This window comes from Aplidium turbinatum, chromosome 1 (genome assembly GCF_918807975.1).
Source record: "Aplidium turbinatum chromosome 1, kaAplTurb1.1, whole genome shotgun sequence".
Taxonomy (NCBI): Eukaryota; Metazoa; Chordata; class Ascidiacea; order Aplousobranchia; family Polyclinidae; genus Aplidium; species Aplidium turbinatum.
Window position 1 is genome coordinate 48,153,005 of NC_137472.1, and position 21,038 is coordinate 48,174,042.

At 34.8% G+C, this 21,038-nt stretch overlaps 1 protein-coding gene across 3 annotated transcripts in view; it reads left to right on the top strand.

The window, feature by feature from the left end:
- Positions 1-20,420, top strand: part of LOC145781712 (parathyroid hormone 2 receptor-like) — a 45,015-nt gene extending 24,595 nt beyond the window's left edge. For 2 of the 3 annotated variants that reach the window (XM_082593384.1, XM_082593398.1), the window contains 15 exons: positions 514-652; positions 2,069-2,191; positions 3,344-3,495; positions 7,633-7,727; positions 9,464-9,665; positions 10,152-10,305; positions 10,682-10,742; positions 11,279-11,345; positions 11,847-11,944; positions 12,470-12,611; positions 13,319-13,360; positions 13,714-13,842; positions 14,270-14,389; positions 15,505-15,582; positions 17,051-20,420. In XM_082593384.1, the coding sequence (XP_082449510.1) occupies positions 514-652; positions 2,069-2,191; positions 3,344-3,495; positions 7,633-7,727; positions 9,464-9,665; positions 10,152-10,305; positions 10,682-10,742; positions 11,279-11,345; positions 11,847-11,944; positions 12,470-12,611; positions 13,319-13,360; positions 13,714-13,842; positions 14,270-14,389; positions 15,505-15,582; positions 17,051-17,611 (2,163 nt within the window). In that variant the 3' untranslated portion in view covers positions 17,612-20,420. The remainder of the gene's footprint in view (positions 1-513; positions 653-2,068; positions 2,192-3,343; positions 3,496-7,632; positions 7,728-9,463; positions 9,666-10,151; positions 10,306-10,681; positions 10,743-11,278; positions 11,346-11,846; positions 11,945-12,469; positions 12,612-13,318; positions 13,361-13,713; positions 13,843-14,269; positions 14,390-15,504; positions 15,583-17,050) is intronic. The other variant, XM_082593391.1, reaches the window with a different exon arrangement.
- The last annotated feature ends 618 nt before the right edge of the window (positions 20,421-21,038 follow it).

Sequence of the window (21,038 nt, forward strand, 5' to 3'; positions counted from 1 at the left end):
GTCCGCATATGCTGAATCAATGTAAAAAACAGACAGATTTGTTTCCTCGATGGTCTATAGCTGTTTTTTTTCTTATTAAACGTCTGATAGCTATGGGTTCGATTCCAGACAAGGTCATATCTCTCTAGCAAAGTTGATTATCATTGCGTTGATTCAATTCTTCTAAACTTTAAATCAATGACAAAAAAATAATTGTGTACCAAAGATATAAACCAAGTGAAACCAATCGTGGACTTTCTTGGGTAAAGCAGAAAATGTTGGGGGGGGGAAAGTGAGTTTTCTTACACTGTGTGTGTGTATACAGCTCAAAATTGAAAAGTGCGCAGTCCCTAAAAGGTACACCGAAATATTGAAAGTTTTGTTTTTAAAGCAAAAAAGAAAACTAACCAAATATGAAATGACAACTTAAAAAATTTATATATTTTAATTTTTAGAAAGATGTCAGACCATAGCCATGGTTGTACAGCGCAAAAAATACAAATTTCGATAAGAGTTTTTCTGGTTTGTTTATAGGTGACCTGGAATGTTGAACAAGCAGCAATGGCGGACGACGGCGTTACAACGATGAAGGAATTAATGGCTACCCTCCATGAAGCAATGAATGTTTGCTCCAGACACCTCTTGCACGATCTACCACCTATGGATGAGAACGGTGAAGTTTTATTTTGTTATTTTTTTAATGCTGAGTTAGTTTGAAAAGAAACCTGAAATCAGTAACCGAAAAATGCTATTCTATTCTAGCCTACAACTTGTATACACATTCTTTAGTTTATTTTTATTTTTTGCTTTCATTTGTAGTATTTTTCAACATTGCTTCAACATTGTAGTATTTTTCCAAATCGTTTCGTTTGTGGAAAGCTTTTATGTTCAAAAAGTTTGTTTTTGGAATTAAAATGCAAAGCCCACTTTGCCTTTGCACAATGTACAGTAGAATTTTAGGACTGCAAACTACAGCTTGACACATGTTTCTGAGCAGTGAAGTTGAAATACAAACCATACCATATAGATTGATAGACAGTAACATATTAATCAAAAGAGTATGTTTATCGCGACAGTTTCTTTAATTTTCTGGAAAACATTGACCAAACTTCTGTTGAACGTATGTTTTAAAAAGTATCATACAATGTTAATGTATTTAACTTTTTTAAATAAAGCGAAAGGGTTTATTTTTCATGTGTTTCTCTTTTGTTGTGTATTTAAATTCAGCATATATTGGTCAAAAGAAAACATTGTAAACGTAACCAATTGATTTTTTCACTCATGTTCGTTTTGCTCATGAAAAGACTACTTTTCACGCTCTCATTTGCAACTACAAATGCATCACATTGGCTCTGTTGATTTTGATTTCTAGCTACTTCAAGAGCAACTACAAAACACCACAGCAATCCCAGACTGCAAATCAATCGCTTTTTACATTTATTCAAAGTCTTGAGACGTCTAGAAACGTTGAATCAACGAAAAACGGTTGATTTGCTGTCTGGAAAAATTCCCGAATCGTACAAGAGAAAAAATGTCACCACTCAACAATTTCATTTAGCTTCGGCCAGGTGACTTGGGTTCATTTCGTCAGTCAATTTCCTTTGACTAACTCAGAACAAAATTCTTGAGTCTTGTCAGCAATCATGCCTACGAATTTCCTAAAGCATACATGTTTGTCAAACTAAAACAACCTTTCAAAATTCCATAGCCATTAACACTTTTTGCAATTTTGCAAACGTGACTTCAGCGTAACAATTCGATGTCAGATTGTTTCGTCAGAAAAAACATAAAGTTGACAAATCTTGGTTGCCATGTTGGTTGTCTACCAAGTAACCATGCCAATTTTATCAAACAAAACAAAACTAGTTTACTTGAACACTACAGTAACTAGTCGTAATTTCAAAAGCAGTCAAGCAAGACGTAAGTCACTTACGAGCTGAAATTTATCGCCTGTTTTGCAAAAGCATGTAAAGACCAATATAATCTACTCATAAGTTGCAAGTTATAAATTTTCACCTACTGTGTCGACAATGTTCTTCATACATAAAAATAAATATACTTTGGATAATTTCAACGTAAAATTTTGCAGGTGACTATTATTCTACCTACTGTGAGGGTGAATGGGACCTTCTCACCTGCTGGCCTCACAGTCCACCCGGGCAAAGTGTCAGCGTTCCTTGCCCCGAATACATTGTCGATTTCGATCACACTGGTACGTTTCAAATGCACGTTCACTGCAATTAACCAAAACAATTATTACATAGATAATGGATAGAATTGTATGTGATCAAAAGTCTGTCTATTTGATAATGTTTATTCGACGAGCAGATCTTTGAAAAACAGTTAGCGTAAGTGCTATCACTTAGTAAGTTTAAAAAATTGTAAAAAGTTTATGCCTTACCAATGCTTCAGAAGTGTTGTGGCAACCAGAAACAAACTTACACACATTAGAGTTAAACAAAAAATATTGATAAAAACTATGTGGCAGGAGAAAAACGTTTTTTGCAACCTTTGCTACTATTGGACCTGTTTTGTAGGCCAACAGAGTTAAAACGAAATCGTTAATTTGTATATGTTTATTGTTGTCATTTTTGTTTTGGACGACTTTTGGTCTACCAACAAAATTTCAAAGATTTCATACTGAACATAAATAGCAATCTCATGACAAAAGTGCGACGAAATGATATTGGTTACGGAACATAAATGCAAACTTTTACTGCCAAGCAGTAGGCCTAATTATAGTGGTAGTGGAGCATAAATGCTGAACGCACGGATGTGAAAAATGTGGTTCTACCACTACTTGCTGCATTTGCAGTAAAACGAACACGTCTTGCAAGTTGCGAAAAAAACTGGTAGACTTGTAATTAACAAATAAACCACTTAAAAGCGTTTTTCTTGCCTATTTACAATTTTATGCGGATACGTCGTCTGAACGTGGAAAAGCATTTAAAGGGCAAAGTCTGAGGCACATTGACGTAACATTTACATTGCATTGAGATCACAGGGGTGTGAAGTAGGTCAATGCATGTGCAAAGCCTACAGGTTGTGGAAGTACAAATTTAGATTATGTGATTGAAACGATCTTTTTAACGGAGAAATGTATCGTCAAAACGCCATTTGCAAAAGACGTTCGGCCCACTTAAAATAAATAACGCAATGGAAATGAGAAAAATCTCCATTGGGTCGAACTTGCCACCGGCACTAAAACAGGCGGTAACAAACGAATTTATTCAATACTGCACTTTATTTCAGAATATACAATTCAACTCATTGATACAAAGACATGTCGTATTACAATATATGAAAATTGAGTGACTGTATACAAAAATACTCGATAATGCTTGAGCAATCTTGACATTAACAGAATCCGCGATGCGATATTGTACAAATTCTGGTGTTTGGCGCTCCTCAAACGTTCAGGAGAACGTAACTTGGGCAGATTACACTCTCTGCCCCAAAGAAGGGATTCTGCTTAGCCAACAATCCATCGAGAAACTGATCACTTCGGGTGGAAGTGTAAGAATCGCTAGTGGGAACAGAATGTGCTTTTTGATGTTGTTTTGGTGAATAAGTTGCGTAGTTTTTGCGTCTATTCAACAGAAGTTGAACAACAATGTTGATTAAGCTCAAAAATAACGCAATTGGTGAGCAATGCAGGATAATCAAATCAATCGGTGTGGTGATGTGGTCAGATACCGTTTTGTCTCTTGTTGAATATTAATAGGTTTGGTACCGTATTCTACTTCAAACTAAATGTTCAAAATGTTTGGTATTATAATATTCAAATTCAAGAGATGGAATGAATCTGGCTTTTGCATGCTGTGATATGTCAGTCACTTGACACGGCCGCTGATTGAATTGCTACTGGTCGGTGATATGTAGTTAGTTGAACACTTAGTTATGTTTGTGCACTGTAGAAAAGTGTCTGTTCCTTTTCGTTGGGTCATGCATTCTTTCATGGTGATTTTCTAACCGATGTTGATTTATTTTTGTTCGATATGTTGTTGACCATTCTAATCGCAAATGTCTCTTTCTAACCTTTGTATTTTGCCACTACTTGGGATGGCATCGGTTAGTGCGTTGTGGTGGTTGATGCAATAATTATGAATTAATTCTAAAACTGAGGCTAAAAGAGAAGGATCAGCAAGACATAGGTTACATTTTTTTTATTCTGATTGATGCTTGCTTAGAATTCAGTGAGCTACAGTACATTGTATCTATGCATTGAAAAGATTAATAAAAACGGCAATGAACGCTTTTTAGTTGTTGATTGATTTGACGCTAAGCTTCAAAATAAAAACAATAAAAAAATACCATACTCAAGTTGAAACTTTGCAACCTCTCAAACTTTCAAATGAGCTTGGCCAAATTATTAATGAAGGTAGAAATGAGGTCGAAAACTTCCTTTTCTCTGCAATGTTGATTCTTATCCATCTATTCACCCCTGTCAAGGAAGCATCGTACTTTCGCCATAGTCGAAATATTTCAACCACGCACAGATGAAAATGATAACCTCGCCATTATGATGCATGGAGGAACGAACTTATCTCATAGCACATCTTCAATAACTATACCATGTCTTTGTCTGCCAAAAATAATTGATTTGCTTACATTTGTATTAATGACGAGGCCAAATAATAGGTGCTCGTTTACGCCTGCAGATCATTGTCATAGTATTTGAATTTTACAGTAATAATCCCCGAATTTATCTCAGATTAAGCTAAAATTAACGATGTTTATGGTATTCAAGGTATGTAATCTTTGTCTAGCCATAAAATCAGTCTCATTTAGTTGATTCAACGTCTGCAATTATCGTTTAACAAAGTTTTTTTAAGGAATACTTGAACAATTATTTGAAAATGTCATTGCATTTTCGCAAAATTTTACTAACTTTAAAAATGCTCGTTTTTTTTTCTTTAGCATGTCTTCAACCACTTGTGGACGGATGACATATGCGAGAAAACTTTTGCAATAAGACAGATGATGTAGCATTTTATCACGCATTTTGACTTTTGACAAATAGATGGGTGTCGTTTATATACGCACAAGTTTTAGAAATTACTGTATATATTTCAATTTTCAATATTGGCAACAATATTATGTTGTGCACTGGGGAAACCACCAAGCAGAAGAACAATTTAGAAGCAAACATACAGTAAAAATGTTAATTTTCTTTAAAATTAAGCCCGTCCGCAAGTGGGGATACAAAAATCAAGCATTATCCGTTGAAAAAAAAAAGCATGAAATTCAACATAGAAAGCTACAGACTCAATCTATTAATCTATTAAAGGATTTTCATTAATAATTTCTTTATTAAGTGATTTTCGTTTTGGCATGAAAAGAAAAAGAACGGGAATTGTGTTTAGTGGTAAAAACAATTAAAAAAAAAACTTGCAGTCATTTTTAACTTTCAATCTTACGTTTGTGTAAATGTCGAAATAAAAACGATGAAAATGGAATTATCTTTATTTTGTAGACATATGCAAGACTCACTGTATAGCCTACTGCTAAAAAAAGGAGATTACATACATTTTTAAACACAAGTGAAAAAGTAAACACAAATATTTAACAAAAGTGAGAGCTCCCCAAAATAGACTGCTTCCATAGCACTTCAACTACGGTACATTATCAAATTTGTTCTTATATGAGATAAATAAGGTACCGCAGCATAAAACATGACAAGCAGTAAATTGTTACATTAAACTTTTGCTCTATATAAAATCATACCTGCATGAAAAAAGTGTGAAAACGCCTATTATGAATGCTTGGTACTATTTTTAACCCTTTTTTGCAATACAATACATTGTCACAATGCAATAAGTTTCAAATCAAATCATATCCTTTGCTTGGCCCAATAGGAAAAGCTTATCGGCAGTGTGGCCCAGATGGAAATTGGGCTAACGTCATAAGTACCAACAAGACTTGGGCAGACTATAGCGGCTGTCACTATGCTGAAGAAGAAGATTTAGTCGAAACCATTAAAAATGGAGACGTAAGTTTGAAACCTGATTGGTTTTCTATCATTCTACTGTAATTTTTCAAACGCTTTTGATATAAAAATGTCAGTTAGCATCATCTCATCAAAACAAATTTGAGGAATAATTCTCTTAGTAACTGTTTAATATTTATGCCATTCATGAATATTCAAGGCATTCTGCTTATAACATTTCAACCTTAAAAAAAACTTCACTTACTACAATTGTAAATGCAGTGTGCCCAATATACAGTAGTTTTACACTGGGAAATTTTTTTATAATCTGTATACTGAGCTGGAAAAGAGTGTGGTATGGCTTATTACATTGACCACTTGCTTCAGGCTGTAGTCTCCAAGAAAGTTGTTGAAAAATATTTTTATTTGACAATTTGCATGTCATCACAGAAACTGCATGGTAGATGTTTTGTGTGATTTTGCGTATTTCAATCATAGCGTTGTGTAATGGTGTAACGTTGGAATAATCAGAAATCCGAATGTTATGATTTTTATAACAATGCGTTCAGCCAATGCTTAAAGGCTTGCTGCTATTTACTAACAGTATCTCTAGTATTTTTTAATACCTATTTTTAGAAGGCTTGGGCCAGTTGTTGGTAAGCTATACGAACTAATATAAACTTTGAAATTTTTTTTGTTTTCTTTCACGGTATCATTTAGGCAGTAATGACTGACAGCCCATGCTTTGGCATATACTTGCCTCACTTGTTTCTGGCACGCTAACAGATCAACGAACATCCTTGATAGTTCGTGACTGTGAAGTATTGGAGTTGGCTTGGGAAAATTTTTGTATTCAGCTGTGCAGCCATATTCATGTATTTCCTCGGTTATTAGACACGCACACAGGGCCAAAACACACAGGGACAAAAGTAACAGTATTTGGTAATATGTATCTGTTCATAGCTTAACATCTGGTTTCATTTTTTATTTTGTTGCATGGCCACCTGGAGATTCGGCCTGATTTGTTACATTTTGCAAATTTTTATTACTGCTACTGCTGGTGTTTGACTGACATTTTCTGAGATTTTTTTTACTTTTTGCTGTCTCTTATTGATATAAAAGCTTATTGTTGTCTTAGGGAAGAAGTAGCAAATGAGAAAAAGTAAGTTGGAAAATGCTCAATCAGACTGCTATTGAAAAATTAACAGTCTGACTAAAAGATTCGAAATCAAATTGTCTTCGTTTTTCAACTTCTGATGATGTTAAAACCTAATGTGTCATCTAGGGAAAACAGTAAAGAAGACATAAAAATATAAATTTAAAAAAAATTCATTTAAACAGTCTCCCAAAGTTGGTAAAATCTAAAAATTTCTTAAAAATGTGACAACTCGGGCCGTATCTTTAGGTAGCCATGTTTGTTGTTATTTTTTTTGCCGGTTTTCGGGATCATATCGAATAAATGTGAAAATACAACACAATAAGAGTAAGATATACAAGAGATGGAGGCTCACAACGCTAGAGACATATTGTACAAACGCTTATTATCATGTTCTACTGAATTCACTTTTGAGTAAATTGATCTTTCAAAATTGATAATTCCGTTTTATGCAACTCAATGACATTTAATTCTCAACAATATTTCTTGTAACGATAATCAGTTTCAAATTAAGTTATGTTGCTTATCAAAATGCGGTAAAATGTTTAATCATTGTATTTTTCAATAGCCGAAGACCAAAAGCTTGATTACTCTTTACACTGTGGGCTATTCCTTTTCATTGGCTGCACTCGTCATTGCTATGTGCATTCTTGCTTATTTCAAGTAAGTTTTAAAAAATAAAATAAAAATTGGTCTAAGCTATTTCTCGAACTTTATTTGCATTGTCGTGTTTATCTTTTGTTGTTTAACGTAATGTTTATTAAAAAAAAAAACTTTTTTTTAATAAAGAAAGTCACTTGTTTCTTCTAACGTCTCTAACTTGTGTCAGTTTATATGTAAAATCAATGTTCACTGTTTTATTCACGTTGAACAACAGCAAATGTGATCCAATTTTTGCTTGAATTTATCAAGATTCATAAAAAAAATATATATTGTAACCGTGCAGTGATTTTTTTTTATAATTTACTGCCACTCGGCACTGCCAAGAAAGTTGTGATTGATTGCATGCTTTTTATTAAAGCATTCCATCGTTCCTTTAAGTGCTTTGGTGTCAACGGGTTGAGGTTAGGCTGTCATCCGTCGTGGTTTATCTGTCATCAAACATTTTGTTGCAACGAGTCCACTGCTCATTTCAGTTTCTTAAAAAATCAATAAACTCTTCTGTTTAGTATTCTGTCATTAGCTTTTTGCTTTTTATGAAATTGATTTGACTGCTTAACGTTTTTTCTGGGCATTTACGTGCGATTCATATTTCATTTTCAAATGGGTAGTGTCACTTAAGGTTTAACCAATGTAAGCAACTTTTCATTGTTGACATTTCTTATTTTCAAAACGTTCTCTCACATGATTTTATAAATATAATGTGACTGTACAAGTGTACATATATCACATCTGAGTATTTTGCAAAGCATTATTACCTAACTGAGTCGCTAGAGACCTTGATTGTAAAACTAGACTACCGGTTAAAGTAACTAAATTGCTAAGTCATAGCCTACCAATCATAAGATACCATATTACACTGACATTCTTACATACTTCTTCGTAAACATACTACTGCAAAAGTTACACACGTTTGCAATTAGTTGTTGAAAGTAGAATTTCTCATAATGCATGTTGCTTACTTGTAAAAACATAGAACAAATAGTGAAAACAAAAACATTTTCTGTCTAATACATTAAGACAGTGATTCTATCCTGAAAAGAAAAATGACAAAACTGCAAAAGAATTGTTGACAACGCTGGTGAAAAGTTTAACAAAACCAAATTCTGTTCACAAGGGACAGATGTTATGTTCGAATCTCTGCAAATATGGCGATGTCAAATCTGCTTTCAAACAGCATGCTGTAAAAGCACTCACCACATCCTGTAGAGTTTAATAATATTAATCATTCCGTCGCCAAAAATAGCATTGGTAGTGTAGGGCAGTGACTAAGCTTTCATCCGTTGTGGCTTTATCTGTCATCATGCAGTTTACTGCAACTTTTCTACAGTATTCTTCATTGCAACTTTTACAAATCAAAATATCTTTTTGTTTTAACCTACTTTGTAAATTCTTTGTTTGTTTATTTAGTGAAACTGAATTGTTTGGCTTAGCGCTTGTATTGATTTTCTGGTTGTGTTGTTTAATCTTTACTTTGAAATTGTCATTTAGTTTAGCAACAAACTTTTGTGGTTAACAAAACCTTTTAGCACCATGGCGGTCTTTCGCCACCTAGAGGATATAAGTGAACGATTTATCTCAACAGTGACTGTGACACATGCTTGTAAAAAGTTTTTTCTTGCAGTTTTGTAAATATAGTTTTTCATCTGTGTGTATACCCACTTGCAGATAATAATTTTATTAAAAGCTTTGCTGTTGGTTTTTCAAATTATTTGATTTGATTTAACGTTCTCTCACAGAGGACTCCACTGCACCAGGAACTTTATCCACATGCATCTATTTGTCTCTTTCATTCTACGCGCCCTCGTCATTTTCCTAAAAGATCGCGTTCTTTATCATGGATCCGGAATTTTTGATATACGAACTCAAAGCGGAGAAGAAAAATATGGTCGTCTTCCATTTCAAAATGAATACATTCCCGAAGAAGGAAAAGATTACCATGTAAGTGGGTCCTTTTTTAAATCAATTAACATTAAAACAACATCTAACCATTAACTACAAATCAGAGAAGATGTTACATTGAAAACGTACTAGTGTATTTTTTTTTTAAATAAATTATTATTTCACTTTGAAAAAAAAAGTGCTGTAGCCTATTGTATTTACTTTTATTCATTCTGTCCAAACGTTTTTCTATAATATGGATGTATTCGCCAGTCGCTTACGTAATGATGGTGCGATAGAAGCGTTTTTTCAACTCTGCAGTTAGGTTACGTTGTTAACCAAATTCATTTTAATCCAATCACTTTCAGCTCTTTTTCTAGCTATCCGGTCGATATCGTTTTTCATTTTTTTTTCCTTTTTATGTATCGGTTACTTGTGACGGATTTCTTGTCAATCATGTCTTTCCATCACATACACTATTACGAAAAGCTTGTACGTTTGAGTTTTCATACAATAGTTGTCAGTTGATTTTTGTAAAAATTACAGATCGGATGCAAGTTGGTGATGACACTTTTCCATTACTTTGTGGCGACCAACTACTACTGGATACTTGTTGAAGCTTTGTACTTACATAGTCTACTTTTTGTTCCTTTTTTCTCTGACAAAAAATATTATCGAAAATTTATTGTTACTGGCTGGGGTAAGCGTATTAAGAAGTAAACAGATTTTTCATAAGAAAAAAGTACTTCAATAATTGTAACTAGTTTTGGAATTTAAGTTATATGAGTTTCTCCTTGAGATCCTAAAACTTAAATAAGTTGAAGATTATATTGCTGTGCTAGCGTAACGTGTTTTTTAAAGTACCGATAGACCTATCAAGTTTGAACTACTCGAAGACGCAAAATTAGAACAACATCATGTGAAATCTGACTTTGAAAAGTATCATCCTTGATTGCTTTTCTATATGATTTTAACTTTTTAGAAATTTGTAGTTTATTTGCTTTTCACCCTAGTATGGTCTTGGACAAAAAGGTTTCAACTTTTTCTCAATAAAATTACGTGTTTTAACACTTTAGGAGTTCCAGTCCTTTTCGTTGTACCGTGGGCCATTGTTCGTGCAACGCTGGATGACACAGCGTGAGTATTTTATTTCACTGATGGTTTTGTTTGTCGTATCCAGGCTTACACCCGGTGGTTGAAGATTTAGTTTAAGTGGACGGGAAGGCAAGGAAGCCAATCTTCGTGTCCACCTTCAGGCATGCCTTTAAGTGTCTTGCCACAGACACATGCTCTTGAGCAGTGTCGAACCGGCGCCCTTTCGATTGCCGTTCCAGTGTTCTCACCATTCGGCTATGCAGATGGTGATATCATAATGTTGCAAATAAATAAAAATATGCAAATAAATTTAAAGTTTTCAAAAATCTTCTTTAAAAGTAGAACAGTTGGCATGATATTGGAGTTTGGTTTTTTCAGTTAATTTTGTAATGTAAAACTACTTTTTCTTAACAAACATTAATGCTTTGTAACAGCCAATACTTTTTTTATTGCCACTACTTTATTTTTTATTTTAAACATTTTAAAAATCGACAGTTAAGAAATTTTTGATTTAGAGTTTATTTTATACCACGGAAATGTATTTACTAACCTATCATATTCACATTATGATTTTACAGATGTTGGGATATCGCTGTATCGGAATATAAGTGGATTTACAATGGCCCGATTGTTGTGGCTAATGTGGTACGCAAAGAATTCTGGTTGTGCATTAACTTATTTTATTAGACAAGTGACGCTTTGCGTTCCGCATAATTTAAACCAATATCTACTGTAATTTTACAGAAACATTTTTACATTTAATAGGTTGCTTGTTCTAAATTGTTCGATCCTCAAATCAAAAGCCCTAATCTCACCAGCTACTGTATAATATTTACTAAAGTATAGCAATTTCAAGTTGACTTGCATTTAAGACAACTGGAAAATGTGTTTAAGCTCATATTATTGTTCAGGATAAAACTTCTTTGTATGGACTGATCGTAATCAGGTGATTAGAATCACCAATTACCGATCTATAGATGGTCTTTGCATAAACTGATTCTCATGTAACTTTGACGATTTGCTTAATCCGCTGATGGTGCAACCAGCGCTGAGACTTAGCACGAGTAAATGATACGTTAAACCATTAGAAACAAACATCCTTATTTTGTCATCAAAATTTAATACATGGAAATTTCTTGGTTGTAGATCAACTTTTTGCTGTTTCTGAATATTATTCGCGTGCTTTGGTACAAAATGAGAAGACACGGTTCTGTTAATAGGCCAGACAACGGGAGACAGTACAAGTAAGTTTAGAAAATGTGGCAATACAGAAGTATACTTTTACAAGTGTTTAGTAATTGCTTTGTTGTATTTAATGTATCCCACCTTGAACTAACGTAATTTTGTAATAAGTACAGCTGATTTTTAATTGGCAGCACAATAAAAATTAATGATAGTAAAAACAGAGAGAGACTGTTCACCAGGCATTTGATAATTAAAGTAATTTGCGTTCTTCTGGTGACTATTTACTAGGTTACCTCCTGATGTTAAAGATGATAACTAGCTTTTTGTATTTCCGACGGTGGCTAAAACAGTGTTAACCTGTTTTAGCCACCTTGATAAAGTCAGTTGTGCTGACTGACGAAACGTCGGAAATACAAAAAGCTAGTTATCATCTTTAACATCAGGAGGTAACCTAGTAAATAGTCACCAGAAGAACGCAAATTACTATAAAAATAAATGACCTATAGTTTTCGTATTTTTAACAAGTTAAAACAAAAATATAACGCAATATAACCAGTACTGTACAAAATAATTTGCTTATTCAGAAAACTAGCAAAATCTACGTTAATTCTTATTCCAATGTTTGGAGTCCACGCCATTGTCTTTATCGGAATGCCAGATGACATCACATCCGGGACATGGTGGGATATTCGAATGTATTTTGACCTTTTCTTCAATTCCTTTCAGGTGAGGGGTGAATTTAAGTTATATTTCTTTTCAAAATAGTGTAAGTTTGACTCAACAGTCTTCCCAGTGTGTTCGTGCAACTGTGCTATTCTAAGGGCATATTGAAAAATGTCATTTGCAGCTTATCGTCGTTGAGATTTCTTTTAGCTTGACAGAGTAGGCCAGTTAATTGTCGTGTTATAGTACACAAAGTAAAATGGTACAAGATGAGAAGATAAGGTTTTCGTTACATTCACATAGTCTACTAAGTTTTCAGCACTAAGGTAAGTAGAGTGGCCTCTGGCCCGTTTTTTTTTCTCTCAGCCATCGTTTTTTCAGAAACAACGCCTTTCCAATTTATTAAACCTTGCAGCTTAAAGGTGAACAGGTTTTTCAACAAGCTCATGTCTAGACTCGAACCAAGATTGCATAATTAGAAAGTTTATAGCGCCTTATCCGCTACGTCACCCCACCACTTAAGTATTGTATTTACGATAATATAACTGAAAGAAAACTCTCAAACAATAAAATCTAATTGATGTAAAGTACAACCTAAAAATTGATTTTAAGCTATGGTAAAAAAAAATTGTTATTTTACAGTGTCTGGGTTGATGATAGCAACATAAATTCACTGGAGCAATGGTAATCGTTGTGTCATTAGTTTTTATGGATTAAAAGGCAGATAAGTTCATTTAGATTAATGCTAACCCTTTTTTTTCTTTTTTTAGGGCTTTTTTGTTGCAATCATATATTGCTTTTGCAACAGCGAGGTGAGTCGCTCACATAACCAAAATGTGCTTGTGTGTAATCCTATTATCATAAATTTGAGAGCAAGCAGTAAAAGAAATGATTTATTAAATAGACATCTGTCACCTAAAGTGAAATCAATAAGATAACCTCGTTCAAGACTGACGTAATACCTTGTCTCTTTGTTTTCAATCCTGAAGCCAAGCAGCTTATATTGTTGTCATTTTACGGTTATGAACAACTACAATTTGTTTAGAAATGAACTACTGACAATGTTTATCGCTATCCAGCATGTGCTAATTAACTCCCTGTATAAATGTTCTCGGTGACAAAATAGATGATAGTAAGTTTTATTTCCTGAGATTATTTTTTGCAGGTACAAAATGAATTCGTGAAAGCATGGAAAAGATTTAACCTTACCGCAGAAATACAAAGAGACCGAAAAGACAAAAGTCGTTCATCGGTCACAATGACGACCAGTATTAATAACCCGGCAACCCAGCAGGTGACAGGGCTCTCCCTTATCGTTTTTCACTTAAACAGTATTTAGTTTTGTTGTTCAGATAACTTTTCATCATATACCGTTGTTCCAATTGAAATTCTTTACTTTGTTGAATTAAAAACTGAACAAAGCTTTATCTTTGATGACATTCAATGACTAAGTTTTTGTTTGTCTACATGGTCACAAGAGTAGAAGCTAAATGCTTATCTACAAGTATTAAGCTCCTATGAGACTGATGAGATTTTAAAGCAAAATGCTGTCAACCGAGATAAAACTTACCTCGATAGGCACATTATTGTTGATGTTGCGTAGTTTTTTTGTTTTGTTTTTTTCATTTCACTCATTTATGAGCAAGGTTTAAAAAGTTTGATTGCTTCTGTATTTCGTTTAATTTGTATTTGAAAGTTTACACACAATATTATTGAAATAGGCAAGACCCTGCTCTAATGGAAAAACAAACGACTGCTCTGGAACTTTTGCAAATGGTACGTCATGTTTTAAAACCAACAATCCTACTTTCAATAATGATGTGAACCACATATCGTCAATGGTAAGTGATTTTTAATTTAAAGCCTGCATACTGCTTGATTTCACGGTTGAAAAAGGTGGTTGTTGGCAAGTAATAGAAATTTTTTTAGTTTAGGTAACAATTATTGTCATGCAAGATAGGTTCATCCACTATAGCGGCTAACGATTTTTGACTAAATACAGTGGAGTAGTAGTATAGGCATCCTTCCATCTTTTCAGATGATGGTAGCACTCTGGGTACGGCAGCTTCTCATGTGGCTCTGAAGTCCAATCCTGGCGTGGCAGTCTCGTCCACAGTTTGGACATATGAAATCAGAGGAGTTCTGAGGCTGCTGTCTCTCTTTTCTTCTTTGTCTTCTTTGCTCTAGTTGCTTCCTCCGCCTCGACTGACCCTTTGCAAGACCCGCACTGACTTCGTAGCGCCATCTGTTGCGGTTTGCTGCGATCAGTTCCCAGCTGGCAGGGTCTATGTCAGTTAGCTTCAGGTCTCGTTTGCAAACGTCTCTGTAACGCAGTGCAGGTCGTCCTACTGGGCGTTTCCCTGTGGCAATTTCACTGTACAGAATGTCCTTTGGAATGCGCCCATCCTTCATTCTGGATACATGCCCCAACCAGCGTAGACGTCGCTGGCAGAGGAGAAGGTGCATGCTCAGGGAACAAGAACGTTCCAGAACAGTGGTGTTGGGTATTCTGTCCTTCCAGGAAATACCAAGAATGCGCCTCAAGCAACGAAGGTGAAAGCTTTCAAGGCGATTTTCTTGTCTGGCATAAGTGGTCCAGGACTCATTACCGTACAGCAGAGTACTAAGAACACACGCACGGTACACTTTGAGTTTCGTGTTAAGTGTCAAAAGATTATTGTCCCACACTCTCGCCCCGAGTTGAGTCATCACTCCTGCAGCCCTGGCTATCCGTCTGTCGATTTCCTTATTTAAGGACAGGTTGCTGGTGACCGTTGAACCAAGGTAGGTGAAGTGGTCTATCACTTCGAGCACTTCTGGTCCTATGAGTATTGTGTGAATAATACTGCATAGTCTGTATATGCATTTATTGCAAATCACAACAAATTTGAAAAGTTGTACTCTACGTTTATTTATCACATATACTGCAAAATAAAGAAATCTTACATTTTTACAGAATTCTCCTTTGAACAATTCAAATTGTGAAACTTCCTTTATAAACAAACCTGGGCATAATTTGAGCGTCGATTGCCAGGTATTTTTGCAATATTTCATCAGCAGAGATGATGTGTCGGTGATGAGTGTTTTCAATTTCTTTTTACACTAAAATGTGTTCTCAATTTTGTACTTTAAAAATATAGTATGTGATGGATATCAATTTGAATAACATTTTTGAAGCTATTCAGCCGGCAAAATTAGTCATTTATGAAGACGTGGAATTTATGTAAGAAGGGCTGATTTTAAGAAATCGAGTATGAAAGTAACACTTTCTGTCTTAAATGGTCAAATTTGTAAACTATTCTGGGTACTTCTTTCACCACTTCAAAGGAACTTTTCATATATTAGCGTTGCACAATGAGCTCTTAAACGTGTTGATTCTATTAATATGTCGGCTGTGGTATCGCTTTAAAAACTCCGACACGTTTGTTACAATCATTCCTTACACCAGGTAGGCTACAGCCCAGTCAGCAAGGGTTCGTGGGGCCCACGTGGGATTTCCATGGGCATTCGTGGGCTTGTGGGCTTAAGGTGGGTTTATCTGATGTTTCCGATTAGGCCCCAAGTGCGCGGCCTACTTCATATTTTTTTCTTTACAACCGATTCCCGACATCTTTTATTGAATTTATCTTAATAATGTTATCATATCATGAAAATGTATCTGGGAATTTATTTTCATTTCTTGAAATAAACTTTCTGGGCTTTCTGTGGGCATGAAGTGGGCTACCGACCATGATGAAAAATTATAAAATATACGTTCGCACCGGTCCATTATGCTATATTAAAGTGCAATAATCATAAAAATTGAATATATACAACGATACAATGCGACGGCGGTTTACATTTTAATCATGGTTTCATGGTGGGCTGCCCACCCATTAGACGTAGGTGGGCTGCCCACTTGGGACATTTCTGCAAACCGTGGACACATAGGTACTGGGGCCCACGCAATACAATGTGGGTAACCCATATGCAGCCCAAGTGGGCACCACGAACCTTTGCTGACTGGGAGTATATGGTTGTAACAACACAAATAGATGGCTGAAAGGTGGTCTGGACATAGATGTAATTCTTGTATTACAACCATACTCAATCCACCATCTTCAGCTTGGCCAAGCGCTTAGGCCTACATAAATTATAATGTATCAATAACGAACTACTTTACTGGTATCAAAGAAAAAATCGCAATAGCATTGAAAGTAGATTTACAAAGCAAAATTGTTGAAATCTTAAAAAACTTACTTCTGCACTAGAAACATTGATTTTTTAACAAAATCTTTGCTGTGACTCTAATCGTTTCCGAAAAATGTGCAGACATGAAACAAGGAAAAACGCTATAACGTAATCACATAACGTGTGTGATGACAATGGAAAAAAAAAAATAATGTTACAACCATGCCTCTGTTACAACCACACTGGGTGTCTCCTTAACAAAAACAAACTTCAACAAACTGGAAGGCTACGCTTATGCCAAATATGACTAATCACAACTCTTTGCATTACAGAAAATTGAAAAGTCGACTTTACTGAATCAGCGACCTTCGTTTATCCGATCGCATAGCACTTTGCTACCGAAGGGAAGTGAGCTCACACTGTCAATTGGAGACAGCAAAGATCTAGAAGAAGCCTTTGAAAGCGCGTTAGAGAAGCAAATTAATTGCCCTGCTGAAAGCTTCACTCTTGTTGAAGATGACACGAATAAAACAAGTTGCATGACCAATAAGAGCAACCAAGTTGATGGGACATTAGATGAATTTGATGACATCATCAGCGGTTTTGAAGCAGATACGCTACGTCACAATCGCATGCAAAACTCAAGCAGAGGAGAGTCTGAAGACTCTGGCATTTCTTCATACTACGCCAGTTTTCGTGGCAAAAAAAGTAATCCCACGTCACCTATTGGTTTGTGCCAGCATGAGGATGCTGTTGAAATCGGTGTAAGTCACGATACTGCCACACAAGTATATCTCGACAAACATGGAGATTTAAACAATGCACTAGAAAGTAAAAACAACACCCCAGAATTCATGCCTCTTTTGGATGACGTAAGGGAAAGCGGTGTGTGATGTTATCCTGTCCAATTTTCACATTAGTTACGTTGTAAAATTACGCTGTGCAGAATTGTCAAAAGTACTATGGAGAGAAAACATAAGTAAATCGATTTTGTGTGATTTGTGGAAGTCATCGATTTCAGGGCCGTTGTACGAAAACATTCTGGCTTCTAAAAAGACCCCGCTTCAAGTTCAAAAGCAGGTTCCCTCTCGACGCCCAGTCAACGCTACTGTAAGTGTTTAATTAAAATGGAGACTAAAAGACGTCACCAATGATAACACTGGTTGCATTGCATTTTATTGCTTGGACTTGTAACAACCATATCGGACAAGTACAAGTTGTTATGTTATGGTGCAAACTATATGTAAAAATGGCCTGAAGATTGCCAGGCTAAGCCTCAGTCGCTAACACGCACCTAAATGTTAAGAGCCGCGTTTGTAACCACTTTTATAATATCATGAAATTTCAGTTTTGAAATGGAACCACCAATCTGTTTATTTATTGCCTTTATGGCTTCCATAAACGAAATTTATAGGTTAATTTTCTGTCAAGTAGCCTAATCATGAATCAAACAGACCTGTTACACCGATTGCGTGCACCTCTTATTGTTTTCTTCATTGCTGTTTTAAAAACTTCATTGTTCTTTTTTTCTTAAGCAGCTATTTTTATGTTAACCTGTTTTTGCTTTCAACCCACCAATGTAAAATATATTTGTAATTACAGTAACTTTTGAAATGTTATAATATGTACATTGTTTAGAAGGGTACTTCTTTTGCGTTGCTTTATTGTTAGAACAGTTCTAGAATTCACCGATTTAGTACGTATGCAGGTTGATGCTTGTTTCAGTAATTCGTTATGTTATAGTTTACCTGGCATGCTCTTCAAGAATTTATTGTAATATTTCTTGCTTTTCTGTTTACTATTGTCAGACGCTTATGACGCTATTACGACAACATTGTAAACGATCGTTGGTTACTGTCAACTTGTTTTTCGAGTATGATGTATTCTGAGTTTTTGGAAGTAAAGAATTAAGCAATTTGGCTGGCATTGATGTCAACTGCCAATGATCACAACAACACAATAAGTGCAAAACAATTCCATTGCTTCTACAAGCTGAGTTGTAAATCTTGTTATCCACGCTTTGTCTCTGCGGTAGAGGTTCCAATACAATCAATCAGCTTTTTTTCTTTAGGTTTACCCTTTAGGATACTGTTTTTACGAGTGTTCATGGTTCTCAACAAACTTCAATGCATCTTCAACCCACTCGTGTAGTTCGTCTCAGTATCTGCATTGCTGACAGTATGACGTAAAAGTAGGCAAATGTGTGTTAAAAACTAAAATAGACGCATTATAAGGTTTGTAACCAGCTTTTATTTACTAATCTCCCTCATTTACAGTTTAAATTTGTTAAAAATTAATGCTTAGCCTTAATAGAAGCTATTGTGGCTCCTGTTCCATTATTAAGAAATCGACGGAATTCCTTGACCTTGAGTTGGTTGCGGAGCAAACGTTTAAAAGAATTGTATATTTTTCAGTTTATATTGCAGGAACAAAATATAGAAAGCAATATTTGTTTTAAAATACCCAGAAACCTGCATACTGTCACTGTAGATACTAGATAAAAGGAACAAAATAATTTTAAGTTCAAGAACAAATTTGTTAAGTCTTATTATTTGAAGACGTTACTTAAGCTCAAAATTACCATGAGATTATAATATCTAAATCTTCTTGCACATTATCACTTGTAGGTTTACGTTTCATCAAACATATCTTTAAAATATTTCAAAGTAGGCTACATGATATGGTACTTATTTAATTAACGCCAAAGTAATAATGCTTAATCATTATATCGGCTACTCAGACTTCACAACGTATTGTATGTGTTGATTATAAAATTTGATCACTTTTGATGTTTTTAGAAATGGTGTCTTTTGTTGCTGGGCGATAGGTCATGCGTGGCTTATGCATTTCATGTGTATACTATACACTGCACAGAAAGTAAATTTCTGTTCTTTGTCAAAGCGGTAAATGTTACCAACAAAACCTGTTTGAAGATTTTTTTTAACCAAGGTGATTGTTTTTGTTATCGCAGTATGTGTACATTTTGTTTATTTGCTTTTGAATATATTTTTTGTCATCAAGTTTTTCGGTATTGTCTGTGTCAGTTTCTAAAAGCATTGTTTTTTATTCACTGTTCAAATGTAGTTTTAGAATCGCGCATAAGTAGAAGAAAAAACATATAGACACGTGATGGATGTTTTTCTCTTGAATCTTTAGCCTGCTTCGATTCCATGAAAGCGGACCCTGAATTCCACGCTTCATTTAAAACAGACTCTAATTTTGAGTCTTTTATCAGTGTAGCGTATTTACGTATTTTCTAACGTCGGTACAGTGCAAGTGCAAATGAAGCAGAGTCAATGAATCTAATTGCAAATTGAAATGTCAAAATAAACCGTTCCAATTTTAAACAAAACCAGCTTTGCGATTTCTGGTTTTCATTATGATAGAAAATACCCTAGCCTGCAATGTAGGCCATGTATGTATGTAGGGCCTACAATTCTACATAAAGCATGGAAATGTTTATACTGTACAAATAATACAAAAATCGTTGTTGAAAGATAGGCTACAATTTAGTATCTAGGTAAAGGATGGAAAAAACGATTCAAAAAAAAAATTGTGCGGCCTATTTGTCAAGTGTTGTATGTTGCGTTAAATACCTGTAAGCCTGATGGTTTTAAAAGACCTCAGCCATTTTTTAATGTTATCTCGTCAAATAAAGAGTTTCTTGTTTGATATGATGACACAATATATTGAAAACATAAAAAGCAGTTATTCAATTGCATTGCATTAGTTTATTGTTGTCGTTATAACCTTCATCTTCGGACTGAGAAAGCCTTTCTGAGGCTTGATCCTGGAAGTCTTGTACACTTGTAGACAGTAGCGGATGTAGACAAAAAAACTGAAAGGGGCACAAAAAATGTAAGAAAGAACGGACAATGTAAAATATTAGGGATGTGAAAGCTTTCTTTAACATTTTTCTACAAATGGTACTTTATTTTGATCCCTTGTTACCTATTTTGTGGCCAAAATGATTTTTTCCTTACGTCTGTTATTAATACGACGCAGAGTTTGCATTTGATTACAACCATTAAAATTAGATTTATGTAGCAACCAAAATAAATATTATTTATAAAGATCATTCAGTGCCTTTCTGCAAAACAGTCGTAAACATCTATTTACACATTTTCATTTCGCGTATTTGGGAAAGTGTCTAACTGATGTAGAACAGCAAAATGGTCCATGCTAATGCAATAAAGAAAGAGACGCTTTTCACAGTGTAGACTAATCTTGAAAAATATTCTAACTGGAACCCAGTTTACAGCTTTCTGAAAATACTGTGGATTTCTAACCGCACGATAACCTACAATTTAAGATCAAAAG